General features: G+C 43.0%; 1 protein-coding gene across 5 annotated transcripts in view; it reads left to right on the top strand.

Annotated features, from left to right (window-relative positions):
• Positions 1 to 248: 248 nt before the first annotated feature.
• The window catches only part of RNF8 (ring finger protein 8), a 44,531-nt gene continuing 19,136 nt past the window's right edge, over positions 249 to 25,643 (top strand). For 2 of the 5 annotated variants that reach the window (XM_070360751.1, XM_005906781.3), the window contains exons 1-4: positions 250 to 513; positions 10,172 to 10,300; positions 20,656 to 21,396; positions 23,702 to 23,764. In XM_070360751.1, the coding sequence (XP_070216852.1) occupies positions 403 to 513; positions 10,172 to 10,300; positions 20,656 to 21,396; positions 23,702 to 23,764 (1,044 nt within the window). In that variant the 5' untranslated portion in view covers positions 250 to 402. Of the gene's footprint in view, positions 514 to 7,640; positions 7,784 to 10,171; positions 10,301 to 20,655; positions 21,397 to 23,701; positions 23,765 to 25,643 lie in introns of those variants that run through there. The other 3 variants (XM_070360750.1, XM_070360753.1, XM_070360752.1) reach the window with 3 other exon arrangements.

Here is a 25,643-nt window from a genome sequence, read left to right as displayed (position 1 = left end):
GACTCCAGTTTGTGGAGGCTAAGACTGGGGTAAGGGTTCTACAAAGGGTGGTCAAGGTGTGACAGGAGCATTAGAGTGCCTGGGGCGGGGGTGGGGGGGCAAATGCCGCACCTTGGGCTAGACCACCGTCACCTGGCCTAGACCACCTCACCTGGCCTACATCACCCTCACCTGGGCCACCGGCCGCCAATCGCCCTCCTCTCGCGCAGGCGCAGTGACTCCCGCTTGCTGGCGGGGGCGGGCTGGGGGCGGAGCCCAAGCGAACCTTCACAACGATCGTGAGCCTGTAGCGACTGCTTCTGTCTGTGGTGTAGGTATGGCGCCCGCGAGGAAGCCAGAGGCGGCGGGAACCCACGTCAGGGTCTCGCTGTGTGCTGACTGCTACCCTGGTCCGAGTGGACTATGGGGGATCCCGGCTCCCTGGTCACGGAAGGCCGCGCGGGTGAACGGAGCTGGTGCTTGCGGCGAGTGGGGATGAACACCGAGTGGCTGCTGCTGGAGGATGGCAACGAGGTGAGCGGGAGGGGTCTTCTTGAGGCGAGGGAAGGGGTTTGGAGGAGGCTGGGGTCCCAGGGTGGCCTTGTGTCCGGGCGGGAGGGATGAACCGGAAGGAGGAGTTGGGAGAAGTAGAGGAGAGCGGTGAGGGGTGGGAGGGGTGAGGAGGGAACGGAGAAAGGCACCTGGTGCGAGAGGTTTGGAGGCGGGGGGCGGGGGCGGTCTCAGGTGGGAGGTGTGCGGGAGAAAAGATGGCCCCTTGGACAGCGCCCTAGGCCCAAGGGCCGAGCTGGGCCAGGTGTCTGGGTTGCGGGAAGGAGCCTGGTCGAGGGGCAGAGCGAAAGGTGAGCGTAGAGGCTGTGAGGACTGCTGGGGTTTCGAGGGGAAAGGAGACGACTGTGGGTCTCACGGAGCGCGACGGCGCCCGCTCGGGTGGCGGAACTGGGAGGCGGAGCTGCCCGGACTTCCGAGAATCATGGAGCCGCCCGGGGTCTGAGAGGGAAGCTCGGAGGACTGCTGAGAGAGGAAACTTTCTCGAGTTTATTTTGAAAACGATTGCGAGTTTGGGGTAGTGTCCCTTAAAATACCCAGGCTTTAACGTAAAAGTGTCTTTTTCTTTACTAGTTCATGAGAATTGACGCTTTGATGTGGGCCACAATTCTGTGAGTCTCGGTACAGCCCATTGGCACCTCCTAGGTTGGGGTAGGGCTTCAGAAATATGAGAATTCTCACCAGAGGCCGTTTATGACGTTCTCTGGTGCTGTCATAAATGCAAAACAAAGACACTTGAGAGGTGAGGCACGGTTTCGGTTGGGGGCCGCTAGGCCTGAGGTGGTGGTTTTACAGAGGATGATGGGAGAGAGCGGGAAAAGAGAATGCAGTGTACTTGGAAAGGATAGCTAGATCAGGCACCATTTTGGGGTGACTGGGAACCGTTTTGGTTTTGGAAACATTTGTGTGAAGGACAAAGAAGTCTTTAGGTAATTTTGTATGTTTAATTAAAATTTTCCTGTAAGTTAAGTAATCTCGGTTCAGTCTCTTGGGTATTTATTGAGTACTTACATTGTTTGGTATAGTACGAGAGGGATAAATAATGACTTCTATTCTCAAAGAGTTCACTGCTTGAATGGGGAAAGGAGGGTTTTATACAATGAAGCAATTTGAGAACATCCATGCAGAGGCTAATCAAGTGCCAAGCTGTGGTTTATTTAGTATTAAGGAAAAGAAGGCAGCACGGTTGTCTGAGAAGGCTTTACAAATAAGTGAGAAAAGGAGAGAACCAAAAGGCAAGGGAGAAAGGGAAACAAACACTCAACTGAATGCGGAGTTCCAGACAATAGCAAGGAGAGATAAGAAAGCCTTCTTAAGTGATCAGTGCAAAGAAATAGAGTAAAACAATAGAATGGGAAAGACCAGAGATCTCCTCAAGAAAATTGGAAATGTCAAGGGGAACATTTCATGTACAGATGGGCACGATAAACGACAGAAACAGTAAGGACCTAACAGAAGAGATTAAGAAGAGGTGGCAAGAATACACAGAAGAACTATACAAAAAAGGTCTTAATGACCCAGATAACCACAACGGTGTGGTCACTGACCTAAAGCCAGACATCCTGGAGTGTGAAGTCAAGTGGGCATTAGGAAGCATTACTACAAACAAAGCCAGTAGATGTGACAGAGTTCCAGCTGAGCTATTTCAAATCCTAAGAGATAATGTTGTAAAAGTGCTGCACTCAGTATGTCAGCAAATTTGGAAAAGTCAACAGCCGCCACAGGACTGAAAAAAGTTAGTTTTCATTCTAGTCCCAAAGGACAATGCCAGAGAATGTTCAAACTACTGTACAGTTGCACTCATTTCACATACTAGCAAGGTAATGCTCAAAATCCTTCAGCAGTACATGAACTGAGAACTTCCACATGTACCAGGTAAATTTAGAAAAGGCAGAGGAACAAGAGATCAAATTTCCTGTATCTGTTGGGTCACGGAGAAAACAAGGGAATTCCGGAAAAACATCTATTTCTGATTCATTGACTATACTGAAGCCTTTGACTGTGTGGATCACAACGAACTGTGGGAAATTCTTAAAGAGATGGAAATACCAGACCACCTTACCTGTCTCTTGAGAATCCTATGTGCAGGTCAAGAAGCAACAGTTAGAACCTGACATGAAACAACAGACTGATTCAAAATTGGGAAAGTAGTACATCAAGGCTGTATATCATCACCTTGGTTAGTTAACTTTTATGCAGAGTACATCATGCAAAATTCTGGGCTGGATGAATCACGAGCTAGAATCAAGTTTGCTAGGAGAAGTAAACTCAGATATGCAGATGATATCACTCTAATGGCAGAAAGTGAAGAACTGAAGAGCCTCTTGATGAAAGTGAAGAGGAGAGTGAAAAAACTGGCTTAAAGCTCAGCATTCAAAAAACTAAGATCATGGCGTCCAGTCCCATCACTTCATGGCAAGTAGATGGAGATAGAGTAGAAACAGCAACACATTTTATTTTCTTGGGCTCCAAAATCACTGTGGATTGTGACTGCAATCGTGAAATTGAAAGATGCTTGCTCCTTGGAAAGAAAGCTGTGACAAACCTAGACAACGTATTAAAAAGCAGGGACATCACTTTGCCAGAAAAGTCCATATAGTTAAAGCTGTGGTTTTTCCAGTAGTCATGTACAGATGTGAGAGTTGGATCATAAAATAGTCTGAGTGCCATAGAATTGATGCTTTCAAATTGTGGTGTTGGAGAAGACTTGCTGCTGCTGCTGCTAAGTTGCTTCAGTTGTGTCCAACTCTATGTGACCCCATAGACGGCAGCCCACCAGGCTCCGCCATCCCTGTTATTCTCCAGGCAAGAATACTGGAGTGGGTTGTCATTTCTTTCTCCAAATCGTAAAAGTGAAAGTGAAGTCTCGAGTCATGTCTGACTCTTAGCGACCTCATGGACTGCAGCCTACCAGGCTCCTCCGTCCATGGCATTCTCCAGGCAAGAGTACTGGAGTGGGTTGGCATTGCCTTCTCTGAGAAGACTCTTGAGAGTCCCTTAGACTGCGAGATTAAACCAGTAAATCCTAAAGGAAATCAACCCTGAATATTCATTGGAAGGACTGATGCTGAAGCACCAATACTTTGACCACCTGATGCAAAAGAACTAACTCCTTAGAAAAGACCTTGATGCTGGGAAAGATTGAGAGCAGGAGGAGGAGCAACAGAGGGTGAGATAGTTGGGTAGCATTACCGACTCAGTCGATATGAGTTTGAGCAAATTCCAGAAGATAGTGAAGGACAGAGAAGCCTGACACGCTGTAGTTCATGGGGTCTCAAAGAGTCAGACATGATTTAGCAACTGAACAACAACATCCTAAGAACAGTCAGAGGAGGCATTCAAGTTCAGCCTTAAATATTGCTAGATTTGGTGATTATAAAGGATTACTTGTATGCTGTGAATTGAAGAACACCCGGAAGATACCTGTGCCCCCAAATCTCTCTCTCTCTGTGTTATCAGTGCCTAAAAGTCCACATTAGGCCTTCTTTCTTTCAGTTTGAGAGCATTGACCTTCCCTGCGTGGCCCTTTCCAAAAGCATATACTTTGGGGAAGGTTTTTTTTTTAATTAATTCATTTATTTGATCTTAGTTACGGTATGCAGGATCTTCACTGCATCATGCAGGATCTTTTATTGTGGCGTGTGGGCTCAGTAGTTGTGGTGTGCAGGCTTAGTTGCTCCACAGCATGTGGGATCTTAGTTCCCCTACCAGGGATTGAACCCACATCCCTCTGCATTGCAAGGCAGATTCTTAATCACTGGACCACCAGGGAAGTCTCCCTACTTTGGGGAAGTTTAACAAATGACGATACTTAACACCTGCATGATAGTAACTATACCTTACTTGCTATAGGGCCAAACTTTCACGTACATCACTTAATGCAAGCCCTGCACATGTACCACACCCACACACAACCCTATAAGGAATTTAGTAGTCATGTTAATTCATTCTTTAAGATTCAGTTGCCATGGGGACTTACCTGACCATCCAGTGGTTAACACTCTGCCCTTCAAATGCACGGGGCACGGGTTCCATCCCTGGTTGGGAAACTAAGATTCCACATGCTGCACAGCCCACCCAACTTTCCCCACCCCCATTAAAAAAAGAAAAAATTTCAGTTGTGATGCATTAATTCATTGCTTCTGAATAGCTTGGTAGTACTGAGAATCTTGGGGAGGGTGCAGGCGGAAAGAGTTAAAGACTCTGCAGCAAGGGCAAGGGGACTATAAAGTGCTCCTATACATATTTTAAACTATCGGATAATTTTTTGTGAGGCTACCTCTAATGGGGCTCTCCTCATAGGCCTGGCTGTCTGCAGGTCGGATCTTAGGAAATGGTTCGTACACAGCATGCAGTGGGTATGAGCAGAGCTAGAGTCAAAGCCAAGACGTGATGTCTTGCTAATTGTAACAGTCCCCAAACCATAGCACAGGATGGTGCACACAAGATTTTAGGAGGTATGCTGATACCATTTAGTTACAACAGCAGAGTAAGGTCAGTTTCTTGCCTTCCCAGTTCCCCCAAAGTCTCAGCTGTAATAATGAAAGTTCCTCTCATTTCACTGAAGGAAATACTGTAGCAAATTGTCTGCCTGAATGGGTGTCTTTAAATTTCTTAAACCAATCAAGAGAGCTTGGTAGAAAAACAGATAGACTTATTGCAAATTAGCTAGTTCCCAGGCCCTATAAATATCTATGCCTTTGGGGAAAACCATTGTATCTTCATTTTTCTTTTTTTCTTCTCTTGTATTTGGTTTTCACGAAGCTCTTTGCCCTAGTGAAAGTGAAAGTCACTCAGTTGTGTCCAACTCTTTGTGACCCCATGGATTATACAGTCCATGAAATTCTCCAGGCCAGAATATTGGAGTGGGTAGCCATTCCCTTCTTCAGGGGTTCTTCCCAACCCAGGGATTGAACCCAGGTTTCCCACATTACAGGCAGATTCTTTATCAGCTGAGCCACCAGGGAAGCCCTAAGAGAGTTGTTAAAAGGGAAAGGATCATCCAAGAGGAGTTGATGGTCATTTGGGATACAGTAGGAGTCATGCCTGGGCTTCTCCGGTGGCTCAGTGGTATCTGCCTGCAATGAAGGAGTCGCAGGAGACGCTGGTTTGATCCCTGGGTCTGGGAGATCCCCTGGAGAAGGCATGGCAACCCATGCCAGTATTCTTACTGGAGAATCCCAAGGACAGAGGAGCCTGGTAGGCTACAGCCCATAGGGTTGCAGAGTCGGACACGACTGAAGCAACTTAGCATACACGCATGCAGGAGTCATGCCTAGGAGGAAAGCATTAGTAAAGGTGGGTAAGGACAGGATTAACTTGTAGGCTAATACTGTCAGTAAGTGAAGAGGCTGGCACAACTTTGTAAATGGAAACAACCCATAGCCGTTAATTGATAATTTGTTGGCATTCAGTTCCCTTGGGAAATTTACTTTTATGTTATGAATGATGATGGATATTCAGATAAGCTCATGCAGACTCTGACCATGGTGTAGATGAATTATCAGTGTATCAGGGTATATTCTAGGACCAGATAGTGAAGGGAAAGACAAAAAAGTGTTTCCTTCTTTTCCTGGATTCAGAGTTCATAGGCAATTTCAGAAAGAGCACTCATTATTCCCTTTTTTGTATTATTTTCTCCAGGCTACCCATAATGGCAGTCTGTCTCCCCTCAAATATTAAAGTGGAATATTGAATACTTTCTTGCTAGAAATAAAGCTACCTAAATGGAAATTCTTATTGAATATGGATGACAGATAAATCCTTAACATTCCATTTTTAAAGGATAGGTGTGTTCAGAGGAACTTCTATAATTAATTTCTGGCAAACTGTCAAAACATTGAGAAACTTCAGACTCAGGATTTTGGTTGAGGTGATCACTACATTTTAAAGGCAAACAAGTCAGATTTGTAAGGTTCCTGGCTGCTGCTCTGTGGTTTCCAGTGGTAATAACCCATTTTCCAACTTCTGACCTAAAAAACACCCATCTCCTGGAATCCAGGAGGACTCATAAGCAAGATCTCTTTATTCTTCCATTTATTCACAAATATTTACTGAGCAGAAAGAGGCTCTAAGGAGTACAGAAATACTGTGGTACACAAGATGGATAAGGTCCCTGCTCATGAAATTTAAATTCTAAATATAAATTTAGAAAAACAAAAGTAGACAAAAATAAGTGAAACAAGCAAGGTAATTTTGGATTGTGGTAAGCACATGCTAATAATGTGAAGGGATGCAATGGCGAGGGAAGGAGCAGGCAGCAACTTTAGATCAGGTAATCAGGGTTAGGCCTCTGAGGAGCTGAAACTTGAAAGATGGGAAGGAGCCCATGCAAATGTTTGAAAGAAGAATGTTCTAATCAGAGGAGACAGGTGAAAATACCCTCAGGTAGAAGTCAGTGTTTCTAACCATGATGTGAGATAAACTGAAGAGATGGAGTTAGGACATTGAGCGCCTTAGAGACTGTGGAAGGAAGGAGAATTTTAAGAAAGGGGAAGACATGGTTTAAGGTTTTTATATTGCTACTCTAGCTACTGTGTAAAGAATGGGGGCTAGCACAGGAGCAAAAACAGCGTACCTAGAGGAAGCAGTGTGGTTTGAATTAAGATAGAGGCCACTGATAGAAGTGAACAGATTTAGGGCATATTTGAATTAACAGCCAGTAGATTTTGCTGATGATTTGAATGTGGATCCGGATGAGGGACATGGATGGCTCCTGGGTTTGAGGCTAAGCAGTGGGTTGGGTGGTTGTATGAGTTACTGAGATGAGAGTTTGTGGGGAGGAATAGATTGGGGCAAAGAGCTGTGGTGCTTTTTGAGGGACTGAGGACAGGAATTATTTTGAAAGAATTTCAAAAGGAACAAAAGGGGCATCTTTTAGAAAACCACAGACTATTTGGCTTAATATTCCCAGGTAAGGTTGGGGTTATAGATCATTAAAGAGGTGACTTGTGTACCAAGAAGAAAAAGCAGCAAATTCTGTGATCTGGATTCCAGAAGAATCTTATTTCCTTCCTTCACAGGGTTATTATGAACTCGACTGGTTTGTCAAAAAAATATGTTAGATGTGAACTGGGAGTTCATTGCAACCTGTCCTTATGGATAAAATGGAAAATAAAGACTTTTTCATCTTTTGGTTGAACTATAACTGTTGAAAGTGAAGTTGCTCAGTCTTGTCTGACTCTGTGACTCCATGGACTGTAGCCTACCAGACTTCTCCGTCCATGGCGTTTTCCAGGTAAGAGTACTGGAGTGGGTTGCCGTTTCCTTCTCCAGAGGATCTTCCCCACCCAGGGATCGAACCCAGGTCTTCTGCCCAGTGGGCAGATGCTTTACCCTCTTGAGACACTAGGGATGGCTCAACTGGTAAAGAAGCCGCCTGCAATGCGGGAGACCTGGGTTCGATCCCTGGGTCAGGAAGATCCCCTGGAGAAGGTCATGGCTACCCACTCCAGTATTCTGGCCTGGAAAATTCCATGGACTATATAGTCCATGGGGTCACAAAGAGTCGGACACAACTGAGCGACTTTCATTTCATACCTGTTGAAGGCGATCGCTGAATTGTGTGGTAGAATGTTTACTAGACTGTCCTGAGAGCTTTGCCTTTGGTTGCAGCCTATTTTAATCTTTTTATCTGTATCTTGAATGAAGGTACAGAGGGCATCATATCAATTTGGTGGGTGACTCAAGCTGGAAGAGATACTGAGTATGTCTGATGGCAGATGAAAAATTTAGAAAGGTCTTGACAAGCTCATGATAGGCTGAACTAACAAGATGAAATTTAATAGGAATCAATTGATCCTGCACTGGAATCCAACTAGTCAAATTCAGGATAGAAGAGACATGATTTAGCATAAAAATTTTTAGGGGAGGGTTCAGTTCAGTCACTTAGTCATGTCCAACTCTTTTTGACCCCATGGACTGCAGCATGCCAGGCTTCCTTGTCCATCACCAACTCCCGGAACTTGCTCAAACTCTGGTCCATTAAGTCAGTGATGCCATCCAACCATCTCATCCTCTGTCATCCCCTTCTCCTCCTGCCTTCAGTCTTTTCTAGCATCAAAGTCTTTTCCAATGAGTCAGTTCTTTGAATCAGGTGGCCAAAGTATTGGAGTTTCAGCTTCAGCATCAGTCCTTCTATGAATATTTCCTAAAGGACTGATTTCCTTTAGGATTGATTGGTTTGGGCTTCTTGCAGTCCAAGGGACTCTCGAGTCTTCTCCAATACCACAGTTCAAAAGCATCAGTTCTTTGGTGCTCGGCTTACTTTCCTTCTTTCTTTCAGGGGAGGATTAGACCAAGAGATCTAATTATTCCTCAGCCTAAGGATACATTGACAGTGTGATATATCTGCCATGAAAGCCAATGCATTTTATATGCTCCAGTGATAATATCTAGGACTGGGAAAGTGATACCTGCATCCATCTGTGTAATAAAAATTAGGTTTATTTTTCTTGATGTGGCATCCAGGAATAAAAGCAAACCAGAGGTCTCTTCACAGACCCATAGGATGGCAGAAAGACTCAAACCTATGCCATGGAGTTACTTCGAAGTAATTGGAAACACAGGGTCAAGAAAAGGGAAGATTCGATAGATACTTCATAGCTGCCATGTGAAAAGGGGGGATTGGAGATTTTTCTGGTGGTGCCCAGAGCAGAGCCTGGGTCAAAGAATGGAATTTATAGGAAGAAAGAGGCCAAGTCAGAGCCATTAAAAAATTGGAGAGACTGTCTTGTATAGAAGCTATAGTTCTTGGCAGTGTTTAAGACTAGTTGATGGGGGTGTGTAGAAAGGAATCCTCCATCCTATGAGTGGCCTTTCAGAATCTGAAGATTTAACTTCAGGACCAGGGACCAGGTTTGATCACTCAAGAGCTTTTGTACAGCAGAGTTTTATTAAAGTGAAAAGAGACAGGAAAGCTTCTATGTAGATATCAGAGGGGGATGGAGAGCCCCCCTTCCCGAGTGTTAGCAAGGGAGTTATATACTTTTTAACTAGTTATTAAAATAATAAATCAAAAGAATGTCTCAAGGTTGTAAAGATCTTACTAGACCTACTCCCATAATTTACATTTTAAGATAACAGGATTAGCCAGAAGGTTTTCAGGAAGGAGAAACTGTCCTCAAGCAGGATACGTTGTTGTTATATAATCCTTAGTACGAAGTTTAAACTGAGTTGTTTGTTGTGTAATTATCAGTTCTGGGCTTAAAGGAAAAAATGTTATATGTGACTAAGACTAAGGAATGTAGAGGGAAAAAAAAAAGTTTGTCCTTTCCTCCTCCTCGAGAACCCTAGACCCCTGTCTCTGCTTCGAGAGCCCCAGACCCCTTTCTCCTCTTCGGGGACCCCGACTTCTGATCAACCTGCCTAGGAATTGACTCTCATTAACCAACCCTAATACTCCATGGCTAACTCCGTTCAACTATCTCATCACAGCTTTTTGCCTTTTTCTACTCAGTGGCTCCAGTGGCAAATGAAGGAGGAGATGGCTAACGATCTATTTGGGGTTTGTGGGAGTCTGGTTTCATAAGTCAAGACTTGTGAATACTGCTGGTTGACAAGACGGTAAAGGACCTCCTTTTTCAGTGCCGTGGCTGATTGTGTCTCTTTGTTATTATCTTCCTAGGTGACTGTAGGGCGAGGATTTGGTGTTACATACCAGTTGGTATCAAAAATCTGCCCTCTGATGATTTCCCGAAACCACTGTATTTTGAAACAGAATGCTGAGGGCCAGTGGACAATTAAGGACAACAAGGTACAGTAATCCAGAGAAGCCTAGATACTTTTATTGGATTTTTAAAAATTTTTATTTATTTTTAATTGGAGGATAATTGCTTTACAATATTGTGTTGGTTTCTGCCATATATCAATGTGAATCAATCATAGGTATATGTATATCCCCTCCCTCTTGAATCTCCCTCCTGCCTATTTATTTTTAGGTTAGGGTTTTTTCCCTCCTTCAAGGTAATACATGGTACAAAATTAAAAGATTAGAAAATGTATCTTCTACCATAGCTACTTACTTGTCTTGCCCAGAGATGGCTACTTCTCTATGCTGCCAGAGGTTAGATTATGCCAAAATAAGTTACTTTGTAAGGAACATCTGGGCTTCCCTGGTGGCTCAATGGTAAAGAGTCCATCTGCCAATGCAGGAGATGAGGGTTCGATCCCTGGGTCAGGAAAATCCCCTGGAGAAAGAAATGGCAACCCATTCCAGTATTCTTGCTTGGGAAATCCCACGGACTGAGGAGCCTGGGGGCTGCAATCCATGTGGTCACAAAAGAGTGCAGCATGAGGTAGCGACTGAACAGCAAAGGAACACCTGTGTTGGGGCAATAGGTCCTGTTCCAGAAACTAAGTTACCAGGGAGTTTCGTCTCTTGTGAGTCAAAGGTCCAGAGACCTTGGGAATCTGATGATGATTCTAGGGTACACCTGTGATTCAGGGCATGGGGAACAGGAGGAGCTGCACTGATTACACTTGCTCCTTCTCTTCCCCCTCCTTTCCTACAGCAAACCCCGTCCCTCACTTTTAACATGTTTCATGTATTAGTGCTCTAATCTAAGGAAGATTTCCTTAACTTTTTTTTTTTTTTTGCTTGAAACAAATTTGAAAACCACAAATACTAAGGAAGTTGAAATAATGTATAGACCCAGCAATTAGGAAGTACCTGAAGTGCATATGTGAAATTTGTACCTAAAGTGCAAATACAGTGAAAATATAGATTGTGAAGTGAGAGAAATTCTACTGTAACCAGTTAAGGATTAGGAAGTATGAAATGTCTTTTGACACCACTTTGCACTGCTCTGGTTGAAAGGATTTTAAAGATACCTGTTAGGAGGAAGGGTATTAAGATGATTCTGAGACCATTTCCAACAGGTGTGGGGGATTTCCCTCCCTACCCCGCATCTGTCTACCTGAGATAGCATCAGATTCTACAGATAGAGGGCTCAGTCCCACAAGACTGCTTTCCACTTCAGATACGAGTCACAACCCCAGGTTAACTAACATCTGTGTTTCTGACTGGTTATACGTTGGAGGTTCCAAGGACCCTGTCCTTGAACTTTGGGTGCCAGTTGCAAGTCCAGGTTTTAACCTGTACTTCTGGCTGACTGGCTAAATCAGAGGTTCCCATGGCCACCTCCCATTTTGGATATAATTAATCAGCTTCAGAGTGATTCACAACTCAGGAATACATTTTCTTACATTTACCGGTTTATTGTAAAAGGATATGGTCAGGGATACAGGTGAACATCCTCATGAAAAAGATGTTATCACTTCAATTCAGTCGCTCAGTCGTGTCCGACTCTTTGTGACCCTTGTCCATCACCAACTCCTGGAGCTTGCTCAAACTCATGTCCATTGAGTCAGTGATGCCATCCAACCATCTCTTCTTCTGTCGTCCCCTTCTCCTGCCTTCAATCTTTCCCAGCATGAGGGTCTTTTCCAATGAGTCAGTTCTTTGCATCAGGTGGCCAAAGTATTGGAGCTTCAGCATCAGTCCTTCCATGAATATTCAGGACTGATTTCCTTTAGGGTTGTATATGGGAAAATACACAGAGCTTCCCTGCTTAAACCCCATCCTTTTGGGTTTTTATGGAGACTTTATTATATATGTGTAATTGATTGAATTACTGGCCAGTGATGATCAACCTCTAGCCTCTCTCCCCTCCCAGGGCTTGAGGGGTGGGACTGAAATCTGATGTTAACTAAGATAGACTGAGTTCCAGCCCTCCAGTCACTGGATTGGTTCCCTTGGCAGCCAGACCTCGTAGGTGCCCCTGGGGCATTCCAAAAGTCACCTCATTAACATAACAAAGAATACCTTGATCTCTCTTACCACTTAGGAAATTTCAAGGGTTTTAGAAACTCTGTGCTAGAAATGGGGATGAATACCAAATATATATTTCTTATTATAATTCATAGTATCACAGGTATCCTGCTGGCCTGCCCAGCAGCCTTATTTTGCATGCATAAAACTGCTAGATTTAAGCTGTTGGAGAAAGTATCTTCCTGCACTAGGATTAAGTTGAGTTGGCATGGTGTTGAAGGAGAGCATAAATGTTAAGTAAATTGGTTTGGCACTCTTGGCAAGGCACCGTGAGCAGAATAGAAATTGGCACTGGAAAGGGGACGTTAGAGATGATGTAGTTTAACCCCTTCTGGGGACACTTGAGTCTGAACAAACCTTGCTGCTTGGGGCAATGCAGCTTTCCGCCTCCCAGCAAGCAGCTAGAGCAGTGGTTCTCAACTGTTTCCAATTTTGCCCATACATGGGATACTTTATAAAAATACTGATGGTATCACGTTAAAATTAAGAATTTCCATTCACCAAAATATATCAAGAGAGAGAAAGCATGCTCAAAGTGGAAGATACTTGCTAAAGATACAATCAGTGAAAGGCTTATACTTGGATGGGTGTGTGTGTGCGCGCGCGCGCGCATGCGCGCGCTTAGTTGCTCAGTTGTGTCCAACTCTTTGCAACCCCATGGACTGCAGCCCACTAGGCCCTTCTGTCCATGGGGCTTCTCCAGGCAAGAATACTGGAGTGGGTTGCCATGCCCTCCTCCAGGGGATCTTCCCAACCCAGGGATCAAACCCAGGTCTCCGGCATTGCAGGCGGATTCTTTACCATCTGAGCCACTGGATGTATACAGAACTCCAAATCAATAAGAAAAAGAAAGATAACCCAGTTTTAAAAATGGGCAAGAACCAGGCACTTCACAAAAGATTCTGTCCGATTGTTCCGTATCCATGAAACATTGTTCAGCTTCATTAATGATCTGTGAAATACATAATGGAATACCACGACACACCCTGTTGTCAGAGTAACTATAATTGCATTTTAATGATGCCATATATTTACACAGGTATGGAGCCAAGTAGTCTTTTGATAGAAATGTAAATAGATACAACTATTTTGGAAAATTATTTGTCATTATTTATTAAAGTGTGTGTATGTATATATGTATACATACATACATACATACATACATACATTGTTGTTGTGTAGTGCTAAGTCATGTTCCACTCTTGTGACCCCATGGATTGTGGCTCCCAGGCTCCTCTGTCCGTGGGATTTCCCATGCAAGATTGGAGTGGGTTGCCATTTCTTTCTCCAGGGGGTCTCCCGTCCCAGAGTTTGAACCCATGTCTCCTGCATTGGTAGGTAGATTCTTTACCACTGAGCCATCTGGGAAGCTCTGACACACACACACACCACACACACCACACACCACATACACACCACACACACACACCACACACACCACACACACACACCACACACACCACACACACCACACACACACACACACACACACACACACACACACACACACACACACACACAATATTTTCACTCCCAGGGAAGCAACCCAAATATCTTTCAACAGTAGAATGGATAAATAAACTATGGAATATTCTTTTTTTTTTTCCCTTGGGAAAAGATGTTTGTTTTATATTTTCTTCTCTTCAGATTGTGGAGTAAAGCTGTGATAGATATTATGAAATGATGAACACGAATATTTTGAGGGGTCCTGTCATTTTCACTTTTGTTTGCTTCACCGTCTTTTTCTTTTTTACAATAGTAGAAGATATTTATCAGTTTTCACAATCAATAGCCAGACAAAAAAATAAAAGATAATTACATTAACCTCCAATTAAAATAAATAAATTCATATTTTTAAAAAAGATAATTACAGTTGCAAGTCACAATGATAACATGATTAGAATAATTACATACAATTTGGGGGGTGAAGCAGAGTGATGTGGTAAGTGGAAGTGCGTTCATGCACATGTTTTCATCTGCTCAGCCAGTCTATGTCTTTTGGTTGGTGCATTTTAATTCATTTACATTTAAGGTAATTTTCAATATGTATGATCCTATTACCATTTTCTTAATTGTTTCAGGTTTATTTTGTGTAGGTCTTTTCCCTGTCGTGTGTGTCTTGCCTGGAGAAGTTCATTTACCATTTGTTGCAAATAAAGCTGGTTTGGTCGTGCTGAATTCTCTTTAACTTTTGCTTCTCTAGAAAGCTTTTGCTTTCTCTGTCAAATCTGAACGAGAGTTTTGCTGGGTAAAGTATTATTCTTGGTTTTAGGTTTTCCCTGAACAAGAGTCTGGCTGGATAGAGTATTCTTGGTTGTAGGTTCTTCCTTTTCACCACTTTAAATATATCATTCCATTCCCTTCTGGCTCATAGGGTTTCTTTGAGAAAATCAGCTGATAACCTGATGGGGAGTTCCCTTGTCTGTTAGTTGTCATTTTTCTCTTGTTGCTTTTAATATTTTATCTTTATCTTTAATTTTTGTCAGTTTTGATTACTATGTGTCTTGGTGTGTTCCTCCTTGGGTTTATCCTGCCTGGGACTCTTATGCTTCCTGGACTTGGTTGACTATTTCCTTTCCCATGTTAGGGAAATTTTCAGCTATTATCTTTTAAAATATTTTTTGGGGTCTTTTCTTTCTCTCTCTTTCTGGGATCTCTATAATGCAAATGTTGTTGCATTTAATGTTATCCCAGGGGTCTCTGAGCAACTAACAGTTTCACTTTTCATTTTCAGAGGTCTCTTAGGCTGTCTTCATTTTTCTTCATTCTTTTTTCTATATTCTGTTCAGCAGTAGTGATTTCCACCATTCTGTCTTATGGATGTGAGACATCTGTAAGTGACCACCAGGTCACTTACCCATTCTCCTGCCTCAGTTATTCTGCTATTGATTCCTTCTAATGTATTGTTCATCTCTGTTTGCTTGTTTTTTTTAGTTTTTCTAGGTCTTTGGTAAACATTACTTGCATCTTCTCTGTTCTTTTTCCAAGATCCTGGATGATCTTCACTATCACACTTCTGAATTCTTTTTCTGGAAGGTTGCCTAATCTCCACTTCGTTTAGTTGTTCTTCTGAGGTTTTGGCCCTTCATCTGGAGCATAGCCCTCTGTTTTTTTCATTCTGATTAACTTTCTGTGATGTGATTTTCATTCTAGCCTCTGCAGGATTGTGGTTCATCTTCTGTCTGCCCTCTGGTGGATGAGGCTGAAGGCTTGTGTAAGCTTCCTCATGGGAGGGACTGGCAGTGGGAAAAACTGGATCTTGCTCAGCTAAGTCTTGCTCTGTTTCTATACAAAAAAGATCTTCATGACCTAGATAACCATGATGGTGTGATCACTCATCTAGAGCCAGACATCCTGGAATGCAAAGTCAGGTGGGCTTTAGGAAGCATTTACTATGAACAAAGCTAGTGGAGGTAATGGAATCCCAGTTGAGCTTATTTCACATCCTAAAAGATGATGCTATTAAAGTGCTGCACTCAATTATGCCAGCAAATCTGGAAAACTCAGCAGTGGCCACAGGACTAGAAAAAGGTCAGTTTTCATTCTAAATCCAAAGAAGGGCAATGTCAAAGAGTGTTCAAACTACTGCACGATTGCAGTCATCCACACGCCAGCAAAGTGATACTCAAAATTCTCTAAGCCAGGCTTCAACAGTATGTGAACTGTGAACTTCTAGATGTTCAAGCTGGATTAGAAAAGGCAGAGAAACCAGAGATCATATTACCAACATCCATTGGATCATCGAAAAAGCAATTTTTCGATGCAAGAGAGTTCCAGAAAACATCTATTTCTGCTTTATTGACTAAGCTTAAAGCCTTTGACTGTGTTGATCACAACAAACTGTGGAAAATTCTGAAAAAGATGAGAATATCAGACCACCTGACCTGCCTCCTGAGAAATCTGTATGCCGGTCAAGAAGCAACAGTTTGAACCAGACATGGAACAATAGACTGGTTCCAAATTGGGAAAGGAGTACATCAAGGCTATATATTGTCACCCTGCTTATTTAACTTATATGCAGAGCACATGTGAAGTGCCGGGCTGGATGAAGCACAAGCTGGAATCAGGATTGCTGGGAGAAATATCAATAACCTCAGATATGCAGATGACACCACCCTTATGGCAGAAAGTGAAGAACTAAAGAGGCTTTTGATGAAAGTGAAGGAGGAGAGTGAAAAGGCTGGCTTAAAGCTCAACATTCAGAAAACTGAGATCATGGCATCTGGTCCCATCACTTCATGGCAAATAGATGGGGAAACAGTGGAAACAGTGGCTGACTTTGTTTTTTTGGGCTCCAAAATCACTGCAGATGGTGATTGCAGCCATGAAATTAAAGGACACTTAATCCTTGGAAGGAAAGTTATGACCAACCTAGACAACATATTAAAAAGCAGAGATATTACTTTGTCAACAAAGGTTCATCTAGTCAAGGCTATGGTTTTTCCAGTAGTCACATATGGATGTGAGAATTGGACTATAAAGAAAGCTGAGCGCCAAAGAATTGATGCTTTTAAACTGTGGTGTTGGAGAAGACTCTTGAGGGTCCCTTGGACTACAAGGAGATCCAGCCAGTCCATCCTAAGGGAGATCAGTCCTGAATATTCATTAGAAGGACTGATATTGAAGCTGAAACTCCAGCACTTTGGCCACCTGATGTGAAGAGCTGACTCATTTGAAAAGACCCTAATGCTGGGAAAGATTGAGGGCAGAAGAAGAGGATGACAGAGGATGAGATGACTGGATGGCATCACCGACTCAATGGACATGGGTTTGGGTGGACTCCTGGAGTTGGTGATGGACAGGGGGGCCTGGTGTACTGCGGTTCATGGGGTTGCAAAGAGTCAGACACGACTGAGTAACTGAACTGAACGTCATTCATTTATATAATATTCAAAACCAGGCAAAGCTAATGTGTGATGTTAAGCCAGGCTAGTAGCCACCTTATGGCAGGGAGCAAGGGGTGTGGTTAATGTCTAGGAGGAGGCACGGGGATGTTTCTGGGGTGCTGATAATGTGGGATTTTTTTTTTTAAACCTTGTGGTAGTTACACTGAAATGTTCACTCTGTGATATTCATATAGTTGTACATTTATGATTTATATACCCTTTAATGTTTGTAGCTATGTTCTAGTAAAGAATTTTTTAAAATATTGACTGGTACACCTATTAGAAATGCTAAAATAATACATTACCAAGTGCTGATGAGCATGCCGAGTAACTGAAACTCTTAAACACTGCAAGTGAGGAAACAAACTAGTACCACCACTTTGAAAAACAGTTTGGCAGTTTCTTTGAGTTAAACAGTTAATCACTTAACCAGTAATTCTATTTCTAGGTATTTACCCCAGATTAATAGGGACTTATGTTCTCATAAAACTTGTACCTAAATGTTTCTAGTGGCTTTATTCATAATCACCAAAAACTGGAGGAAACAACTAGGGAATGGAGAAACAAGCTGGTACACGCATACTCTGGAGTGTACTACTCAGCAATAAAAATACCAGACTACTGTAATGCAACCAAGTGGACACATCTCAGAATCATCATGCTAAGCAAAAGAAGCCAGCCTCCAAAGGGTACATACTGTATATGATTCCATTTATACAACATTTGGAAAAGGCAGACCTATGTAGAGACCAGATGAGTAGATAGATGCCTGGGAATGGGTGAAGGGTTGACTGCAAAGGTGCCTTGTGTCTTGATATGATTGTACAAGGTGTTTGCGTCTAAACCTGGCTTTAAAAATCCTGTTGCCTCGTTCCCATCTCAGACCAATTAATTCAGTCTGAGGATAAGACTCAGGCACTGCTATTTGTTCTAAACATTTCCAGGTGATTTCACTCTATAGGGTTAGGGCTGAGAACCATTTATGAGCTACATAAATCATCTAGGGAACTGCACAGAAACATTGGCTTTTGGATTTGGATTTCCACTGTTCTCAACAACTGATTAAAACTCTAGACAGAGATTAAGCATCAAGTGAAGTAATTAGCATTTAAGGGGCTGAGGATTATTCCACCCTTATTCCATTGATGACTCAGACATTGGGCAGGCTTTTCTTTGGTTATTACTTTGCTGCTGCTGACATTATTCAAACTGGTGATTATGAAAACCAGCATCAAGAAAGTGTTGACAGGAGTTTGATTTATTTAAACCATTGTATTTGAGATCATATCCTGGGCAGTACTTGATTGTTCCTATATAGCCGTGGTGTTTTCATCTTTTCTATAGTCGCTTTGTGAACGAACCCAATTTGGGCCTTTGGTCCAAATTATACCACTAGGTGTCACCAAGGAGTGATTAATGGGTAAACAGAGGGATCCAAGGATAAAATGTGATCGGAAAATTTTGAAAGCTTATTTTTCAGACCTAAAGGGCTTTGAAGGAGGCAGGTTAATGCAGAGGATCTAGTGGAGGGCTGCCAAAGGTCTTAAAGAGTTTGCCCCCGCTTTTTAGGGAATCCTTGTTTTCTCTCATCTTAGGCTACTCCTATAACCTCTTTATTTATTAACCTTGACTTTGCCTTTGAGTTTTTCTTAAATGTTGGCATTAGGTGGCCACCTGTGTCATATTGCTTTCCCTGAGGCTGTTTTCCTGTGTATAATTTCAAATTGGATTCTTCTTCTGGTCTCCATTCCTCTCCTTTGTTAATAAACATAACCTTTAGTCCCAGTTCAGATGTGAATTTCGTCTCCGGCCTGTCCCCCAAAGTTAAGTCCTTGATATGGGTTAAAATGCCCACTTGTCTCTTTAAACTTTAAATCCTGCATTTGCTTCAAGTCTATTTTAGGACCTTTCATCCCCACTTAGCATCTCTTAGCTAACTCAGCTCTACAGGATATTCCTTTGCATTTATAGGCTGTTCTATGTAATCCCACATTTGCTTAAATATGCCCTTGTGTTTTTCTTTCCAGAGTCAGCTGCTAAAAGTTGTTTTCATATCTTCTGCTTTTGCACTCAGTATGTTTACCTTGCAAGATGCTGAGCATAGGGTTGAAGTGCTTGTTAATAAATCAGCTGAGCCAGAAAATAGTAGTGAGCACTTGCATATACCCTTACATAATGCTTACCATGTGCCAGGTACTTTTCTAAGTATATTACACATATTATCTCATTAAATCCACACAAATACCATGAGGGAGACTGTTATTATCTTCCACTTGATAGATGTGGCAACTGGGGCCTAGAGAAGTTAAGAAACTTGCCTGAATCATGCAACTGTTAAGTAATGGAGCCAGATTACAAACCCAGGCAGGCTGACTTCAGGGTTCATGCTCTTAATCTCCACACTATGATTTAAACCACAAAAGTAAATATTGAGCATTTGTTATATGCGAGTCACTGTGCTAAGTGTTTTGCATGAATCATCTCAGTCATTCCTCACAGGAGCAGCATGAGGTGGGAACTGTACTATTTTACAGACAAAACTGATACATAAAGAGTAAACTGCTGAAGGCCATGCAATTAAGAAGCCCAAGGTGGTTCATTTGAGCTATAAACCTAAGTTTGTATAAATCCAGCGCTCTGGCTCTTAACCTCTCTGTTCTATTACCCATTGAAAGTGAAAGTGTTAGTTGCTCAGTCATGTCCAACTCTTTGCGACCTCATGAACTGTAGCCTGCCATGCTCCTCTGTCCATGGAATTCTCCAGGCAAGAATACTGGAGTAGATAACCATTCCCTTCTCCAGGGGATCTTCCTGACCCAGGGATTGAACCTGTGTCTCCTTTCTGGGGTTGTTATCTGGGTCAGATCCCACCTTCAGTTTGACCACAGTGCTAGGTGTTGGTACTTTCTTTCTTGGTTTATGAGTTCTGGGGAGTGTTTTTTCAATTCCCCAATGTGCTCAGGGGTCATACACAGGCAGAGATAGTGCCTGCATGACTTTCTTGGAACCTCATCATTAGAATGCTACTTCCTTTACTAATAGCAGTTTTTCTAGTCTTGGCCCTTTGCCCCTAGTTTATATCAGTAGAGCTATTCGATTTCAGTTTTTAATGCTACTGCATTTATTTGAGTAAATTCATCCTCCAGTAATAAGGTGATTCCTGCCTATTTTACAGGCAGTTCTCTGAAGACATGAATGTCATATAGGTAATAAGCCAAAGCACTATTTGAAGAGTCCTGTTTCTAAGAATGGTGGTTTATGAACCTTTCTTTTCTTTCTATTTGTTCTCAAGTGTTTTCTTCCTAAAAAGACAGAAGGTTTTGCAGCAGCAGGAGAAAAATTAAGAGGAGGAAAATCATGACGCTTATTTTGTCTTTTTTTCCCTTTCCCCAGAGTCTGAATGGTGTCTGGCTGAACAGAGAACGTCTAGAACCTTTAAAGGTCTATTCTATCCATAAAGGAGATCACATCCAGCTTGGGGTACCTCTGGAAAATAAGGAGAATGCAGAGTATGAATATGAAGTTACTGAAGAAGATTGGGAGAGGATTTATCCTTGTCTTTCCCCCAAAAGTGACCAGATGATGGAAAAAAATAAGGGCTTGAGAACTAAAAGGAAATTTAGTTTGGATGAATTAGAGGGTTCTGGAGCTGAAGGCCCCTCAAATTTGAAATCCAAAATAAGTAAATTGTCTTGTGAACCTGGTCAGCAAGTGAAGTCACATGGGAAGGGTAAAGTGGCCAGTCAACCTTCTGAATATTTGGATCCTAAGTTGACTTCTTTTGAGCCAAGTGTGAAGACCACAGGGGCTCACGTTAACCCAGGCCCTGCAAAAGTTATAGAGCTTCTTCGTAAGAAGAAGAAAGCTTCAAATCCTTCAGCATCTCAGAGCAGCTTAGAGCTGTTTAAGGTAACCATGTCCAGGATCCTAATGCTGAAAACACAGATGCAGGAAAAACAGGTGGCTGTTCTGAATGTGAAAAAGCAGACTAAAAAAGGGAGCTCAAAGAAGATTGTGAAAATGGAGCAGGAACTGCAGGATTTACAGTCCCAGCTGTGTGCAGAGCAGGCCCAACAGCAGGCCAGAGTGGAGCAGCTCGAGAAGACTATCCAGGAAGAGCAGCAGCATCTCGAGGTACCACACAGGAGGGAAGGACAAGATACCCCTTGTGGTGGGCAGGCCCTTTGTGAGCCTGTGACCAGAGCTCTCTGTTTCTAGATCAGGGACCATATGTTTAGTGCCAGGGACAAGAGATGTAATGTGATCAGAAAACTTTGAGGTCTGCATGCTGATCGGATCAGGAGCCAGAGTTGGGTTGCCAACATGGGGTAAGTGGACTGGCAGAACCAGCCAAGATGCGTGAGGTTGTAAAAGCTGAGGCATCTCAGAGCTGAGGTGAATTTAGAGAGAGGCTGGATGAAGGTCAAGATACTGCCAAATTACAGTACACTCCAATTAAAGTATTAGTTGTTTTCATGAGTAATCTTCCTCTGCCCTGAGGTCAAAGCCAAATTCCTGTACCCAAGGCAGATAGAGGTCAGCTGGTTACTCTGCCCTTGATTTACCTGTTACTTGTAGCTAACCTAGGAAGTGGGAGGCTAGAAAGGGAAAAATGTTTATTTCTGTCCTGAGTAGCCAGCATGGGAGGGGGCAGGTACACCATCATTCAGTTGTTGGGTTGAGTGCTACCTTCCACAGGATGTCTACCTCTTCAGTAGATAAAATGACTGTCTTAGCTGTGTCAAGGTGAGAGTAAATGTGTCTGCATCCCTGAGTCATTTGTTTAGTTGATCAGCTCTTGCACAGAGCTTCTTGGCTAGGGCTGATCCTGGTTCTGCTCAAAATGTCAGTTCCCATCTGGCCAGAACCACGTGATTTACTCCCACCCACTTCCTCAGGTAGGACTGAATGTCAAGAATTCCCCGTTGTTGACTTAGAATTAAGAAGGGCCAATCAGGATTGAAGTGAATAAGCTTTTATCTTTCCTTTACTTTACTCAGGGTAAGAAACAACCACTTGTGTTGGCTTATTTCTGAACAATTTATAGATTTCATCTAAGCTCTGCTATCCCCTGGAACTGATGGTCTTAGCAAAGGCCATGGATTAAGTAGGTCTTTCTCAGGGTATACATTGCTTGTTTATGTGTACTTTTTGTTGCCCTTTTCCAGCCTGGACTGGTTCTTGAAATTAATAGAGGGAGGTTAATCTCTACATATTTAGTGTATGACACCTTCACCAGAGCAGAACTCTCTTTAAAGGCTAATATGTTCAATAACAAGAGTTACTGTTGATTAATATTTGTGGCTGCTCTGGGCATGCTTCAAGATGTAGCTAGCTGTCAAATCTTTCCATACTAAAAGGGTAAAGAAAGGCAAAAAGGACCCGTTTAGGGAATTTCTCTAGGAATGAGAGGGTCGTATATAAATTGCTCATAGTGAGGTATATCTAGTCCTTTATTACTAGCTGCATTTTCCTCTGTCACCAAGCCCTAGGAATTTATCCTACCCTTGCTGCTTGCTCAGAAGCTCATTAAACCCTTGTTATTTCACACAGATTTTTGGGGGGCAGGGTGGAGTGGGTGCACTCCACAGCTTGTGGGATCTTAGTTCCCTGACCAGGGATTGAACCCAGGTCTTCAGCAGTGAGAGTGCAGAGTCCTAACAATTGGACGGCCAGGGAATTCCCACACAGAATTTTTTTTGAGCACCCACGTTGCCTGGCACTATACTTGGGTCTGGGTTGTTATAAAGATGCTTAATAAATGGTTTTTGTCATAAAGGAATAGATCTTGTTGAGACAAGATATACACAAAATAATCACAGTAGTTTCAAAAGTCTGTAGATTTAAATTAGAGAACAATTTCCAGTTGGTGTATTAAGCGGGTAGGTAATTCTTAAGGAGGGAAGGACCCAGAGGTTCTCGTGGAGGGTGCTGGATGTAGGGGAGTGATGGTGTGGAAGACATCCACACCCGAGGGGGCCCTTGGAGGAAATGCAGCCCAGGCAGGCGGAGAAGGAACAGCTTATGGGCCAGAGGTGGGAAAGACTCGGAGTGAGAGACAGAGTGGCCAGAACTGAGGAAAGAAACATGGCGGAGCTGTGAGTGCCAGCCCAGGAGATTGTATTTCAATTTAGATATTTGGTGATGCAGAAACTCTCAGTTTCCATCCTTTTGAGAGTCATAGCATTAGCCAGTGAAGGGGACTTGGAGTATTAATCCAGAGTTTCTCCAGAACACCCTGAGTGGTGACTTGAAGGTGGCAGCCGTGAGATGTGCAGTGTTTGAGCCAACAGCTTAAAGTAAAACGGGAGATTTCCCACTCCCTCCCTTCCCCCTGTTGTTTCCAGATGCCTCTGCTAGCAGCTCTGCTTGTTTCTGTATTTTGCCCCTTTCTCCCCTTTCTACAGGGAAGCCTTCCATTTTGTTTTTGGCTTTTTAGGGTTTGGAGAAAGAGGAAGGTGAAGAGGACCTGAAGCAGCAGCTGGCCCAGGCTCTGCAGGAGGTAACTTATGCTTGCTGTTGTCCTGAGATTATAGTGGGCGAGAGTGGGGGCAGCCAGGCTTCATGTGCCCACTGGCTGCCTCTGCTACTTAGCACACCCCTCTGCAGCACCTCCAGTCTGTAGCCAGAGCAGGTGGCAGCAGCTCACAGGATCAGGTCTGAGATTTGGAACCTCACAGACATGCCAGACCTCAGTGTGAAAGCTTACGTCTTCATCTGAGCACAAGATGCTCTAGTGAAGATGAAACAGAGCCTGTAGCAATTAGGAGGCTCTCTGGGAGAATGGCTGCACATTCAGAAAGGTGAGGACAGCAGAGGGAAATTGCGAGCCGTGACTTGGCCACCAGGGCCTGCAACGCATCCTATTACCTCACTATTCCTGAGCTGAAGCCATTCTGAAACCATTCAAGAATGTTCCAATTACGCATCTTAGCTTAGGTTGAGAATTTGCAGTTTACCAGCCACTGAAACATATCAATTTACTAAACGGGCAAGACTCACAGGAATAAAATTATCCTAAAAGATTGTCTGTTACTTATTTAATTTAACTTTAGTACCTCGCTCTGTTTATCTTTTAATGAGTTCTTTTGCATCTTAAAAACCTGCTTTGTCTTCTGTCAGTTATGTGTGATGATTAGTAGTTTAAGTCAGGAGGTTAGCGTTCATATCTTCTTGAGAAAAATGAGCCTTCGGGTTAGAATTTGTTTCGAATTTAGTTCTTTTATTGCTTAGCTATCTGTCAACCTTCTTACAGTGCTAACAGTCACATATTCCTGCATGCTTGGGAGTTTGCCCACTTTGATTTCCTTGGGTTCACAAACAGCCTTGGAAAGAATTAGGTGAAAAATTCAATCTTTCTGGAATTTTATTTTCTAAGCTTGTGTATTTTCTAGGTTGGGAGGGTGGGCATGTTTCCCATTTAGAGGATTATTAAATTAATATTCAGATATCATTTTGAAATTGACTGGAAAAGAGGAAGGTTCTGCTCTTGAAAATCCTTGAAGGATCATTAAGAACCCTGCACCCGAAATGCCTGACACTCTTCTGAGACAGACCGGAGAACGCTGTCGTTTAACCTAAGGCGCTTGGCCACCCCCCTTCATTAACCCGACGCAGGATACTTTCAGGTCGTGGCTCTCTGACGACATGCCTGGGGGCTTACTACCCTCAAACGAAACACGGTGGTTTTTTGTTCCAGTTGATTGTCCTTCTGAAGCTGTTCTTTTTCATTTTCCAGACCTATAATTATAACAACTTGCCTTTACATAGAGATTTTAAAACTTTCCTGAGTGCTATCATGTATGTCTTTGTTTTTTCTTACTAACCCTGATGTCAGAGAAGGCAATGGCACTCCACTCCAGTACTTTTGCCTGGAGGATCCCATGGACGGAGGAGCCTGGTGGGCTGCAGTCCATGGGGTTGCTAGAGTCGGACACGACTGAGCGACTTCACTTTCACTTTTCACTTTCATGCATTGGAGAAGGAAATGGCAACCCACTCCAGTGTTCTTGCCTGGAGAATCCCGGGGATGGGAAGCCTGGTTGGCTGCTGTCTATGGGGTTGCACAGAGTTGGACACGACTGAAGTGACGCAGCAGCAGCAGCAACCCTGATGTAGGAGGGGCACCTGTTTTCCCATTTTATAGAAAGTTAAGGCACAGGCACCTAATTAGTAGTCAAGGTGAATACTAAGGACTTCTGATATAACTGACTTTTTTTTTGAGCCCACGCATTTTAAAATGTATTTCTTTGAGTGATATCTTTTCAGAATACTTAACCACCTTCTTTAAAAAACGATCTGAAATGAAATTTAAAATATAATCTATACTTAAGCATTAGGGAACTCAGAAATTATGTTTCATAGAAATGGAACTTCTTGAC

Source organism: Bos mutus, chromosome 23 (genome assembly GCF_027580195.1).
Source record: "Bos mutus isolate GX-2022 chromosome 23, NWIPB_WYAK_1.1, whole genome shotgun sequence".
NCBI classification, from domain to species: domain Eukaryota; kingdom Metazoa; phylum Chordata; class Mammalia; order Artiodactyla; family Bovidae; genus Bos; species Bos mutus.
The sequence above is the reverse complement of the archived record's forward strand: the minus strand, read 5'-3'. Positions and strand labels throughout refer to the sequence as shown.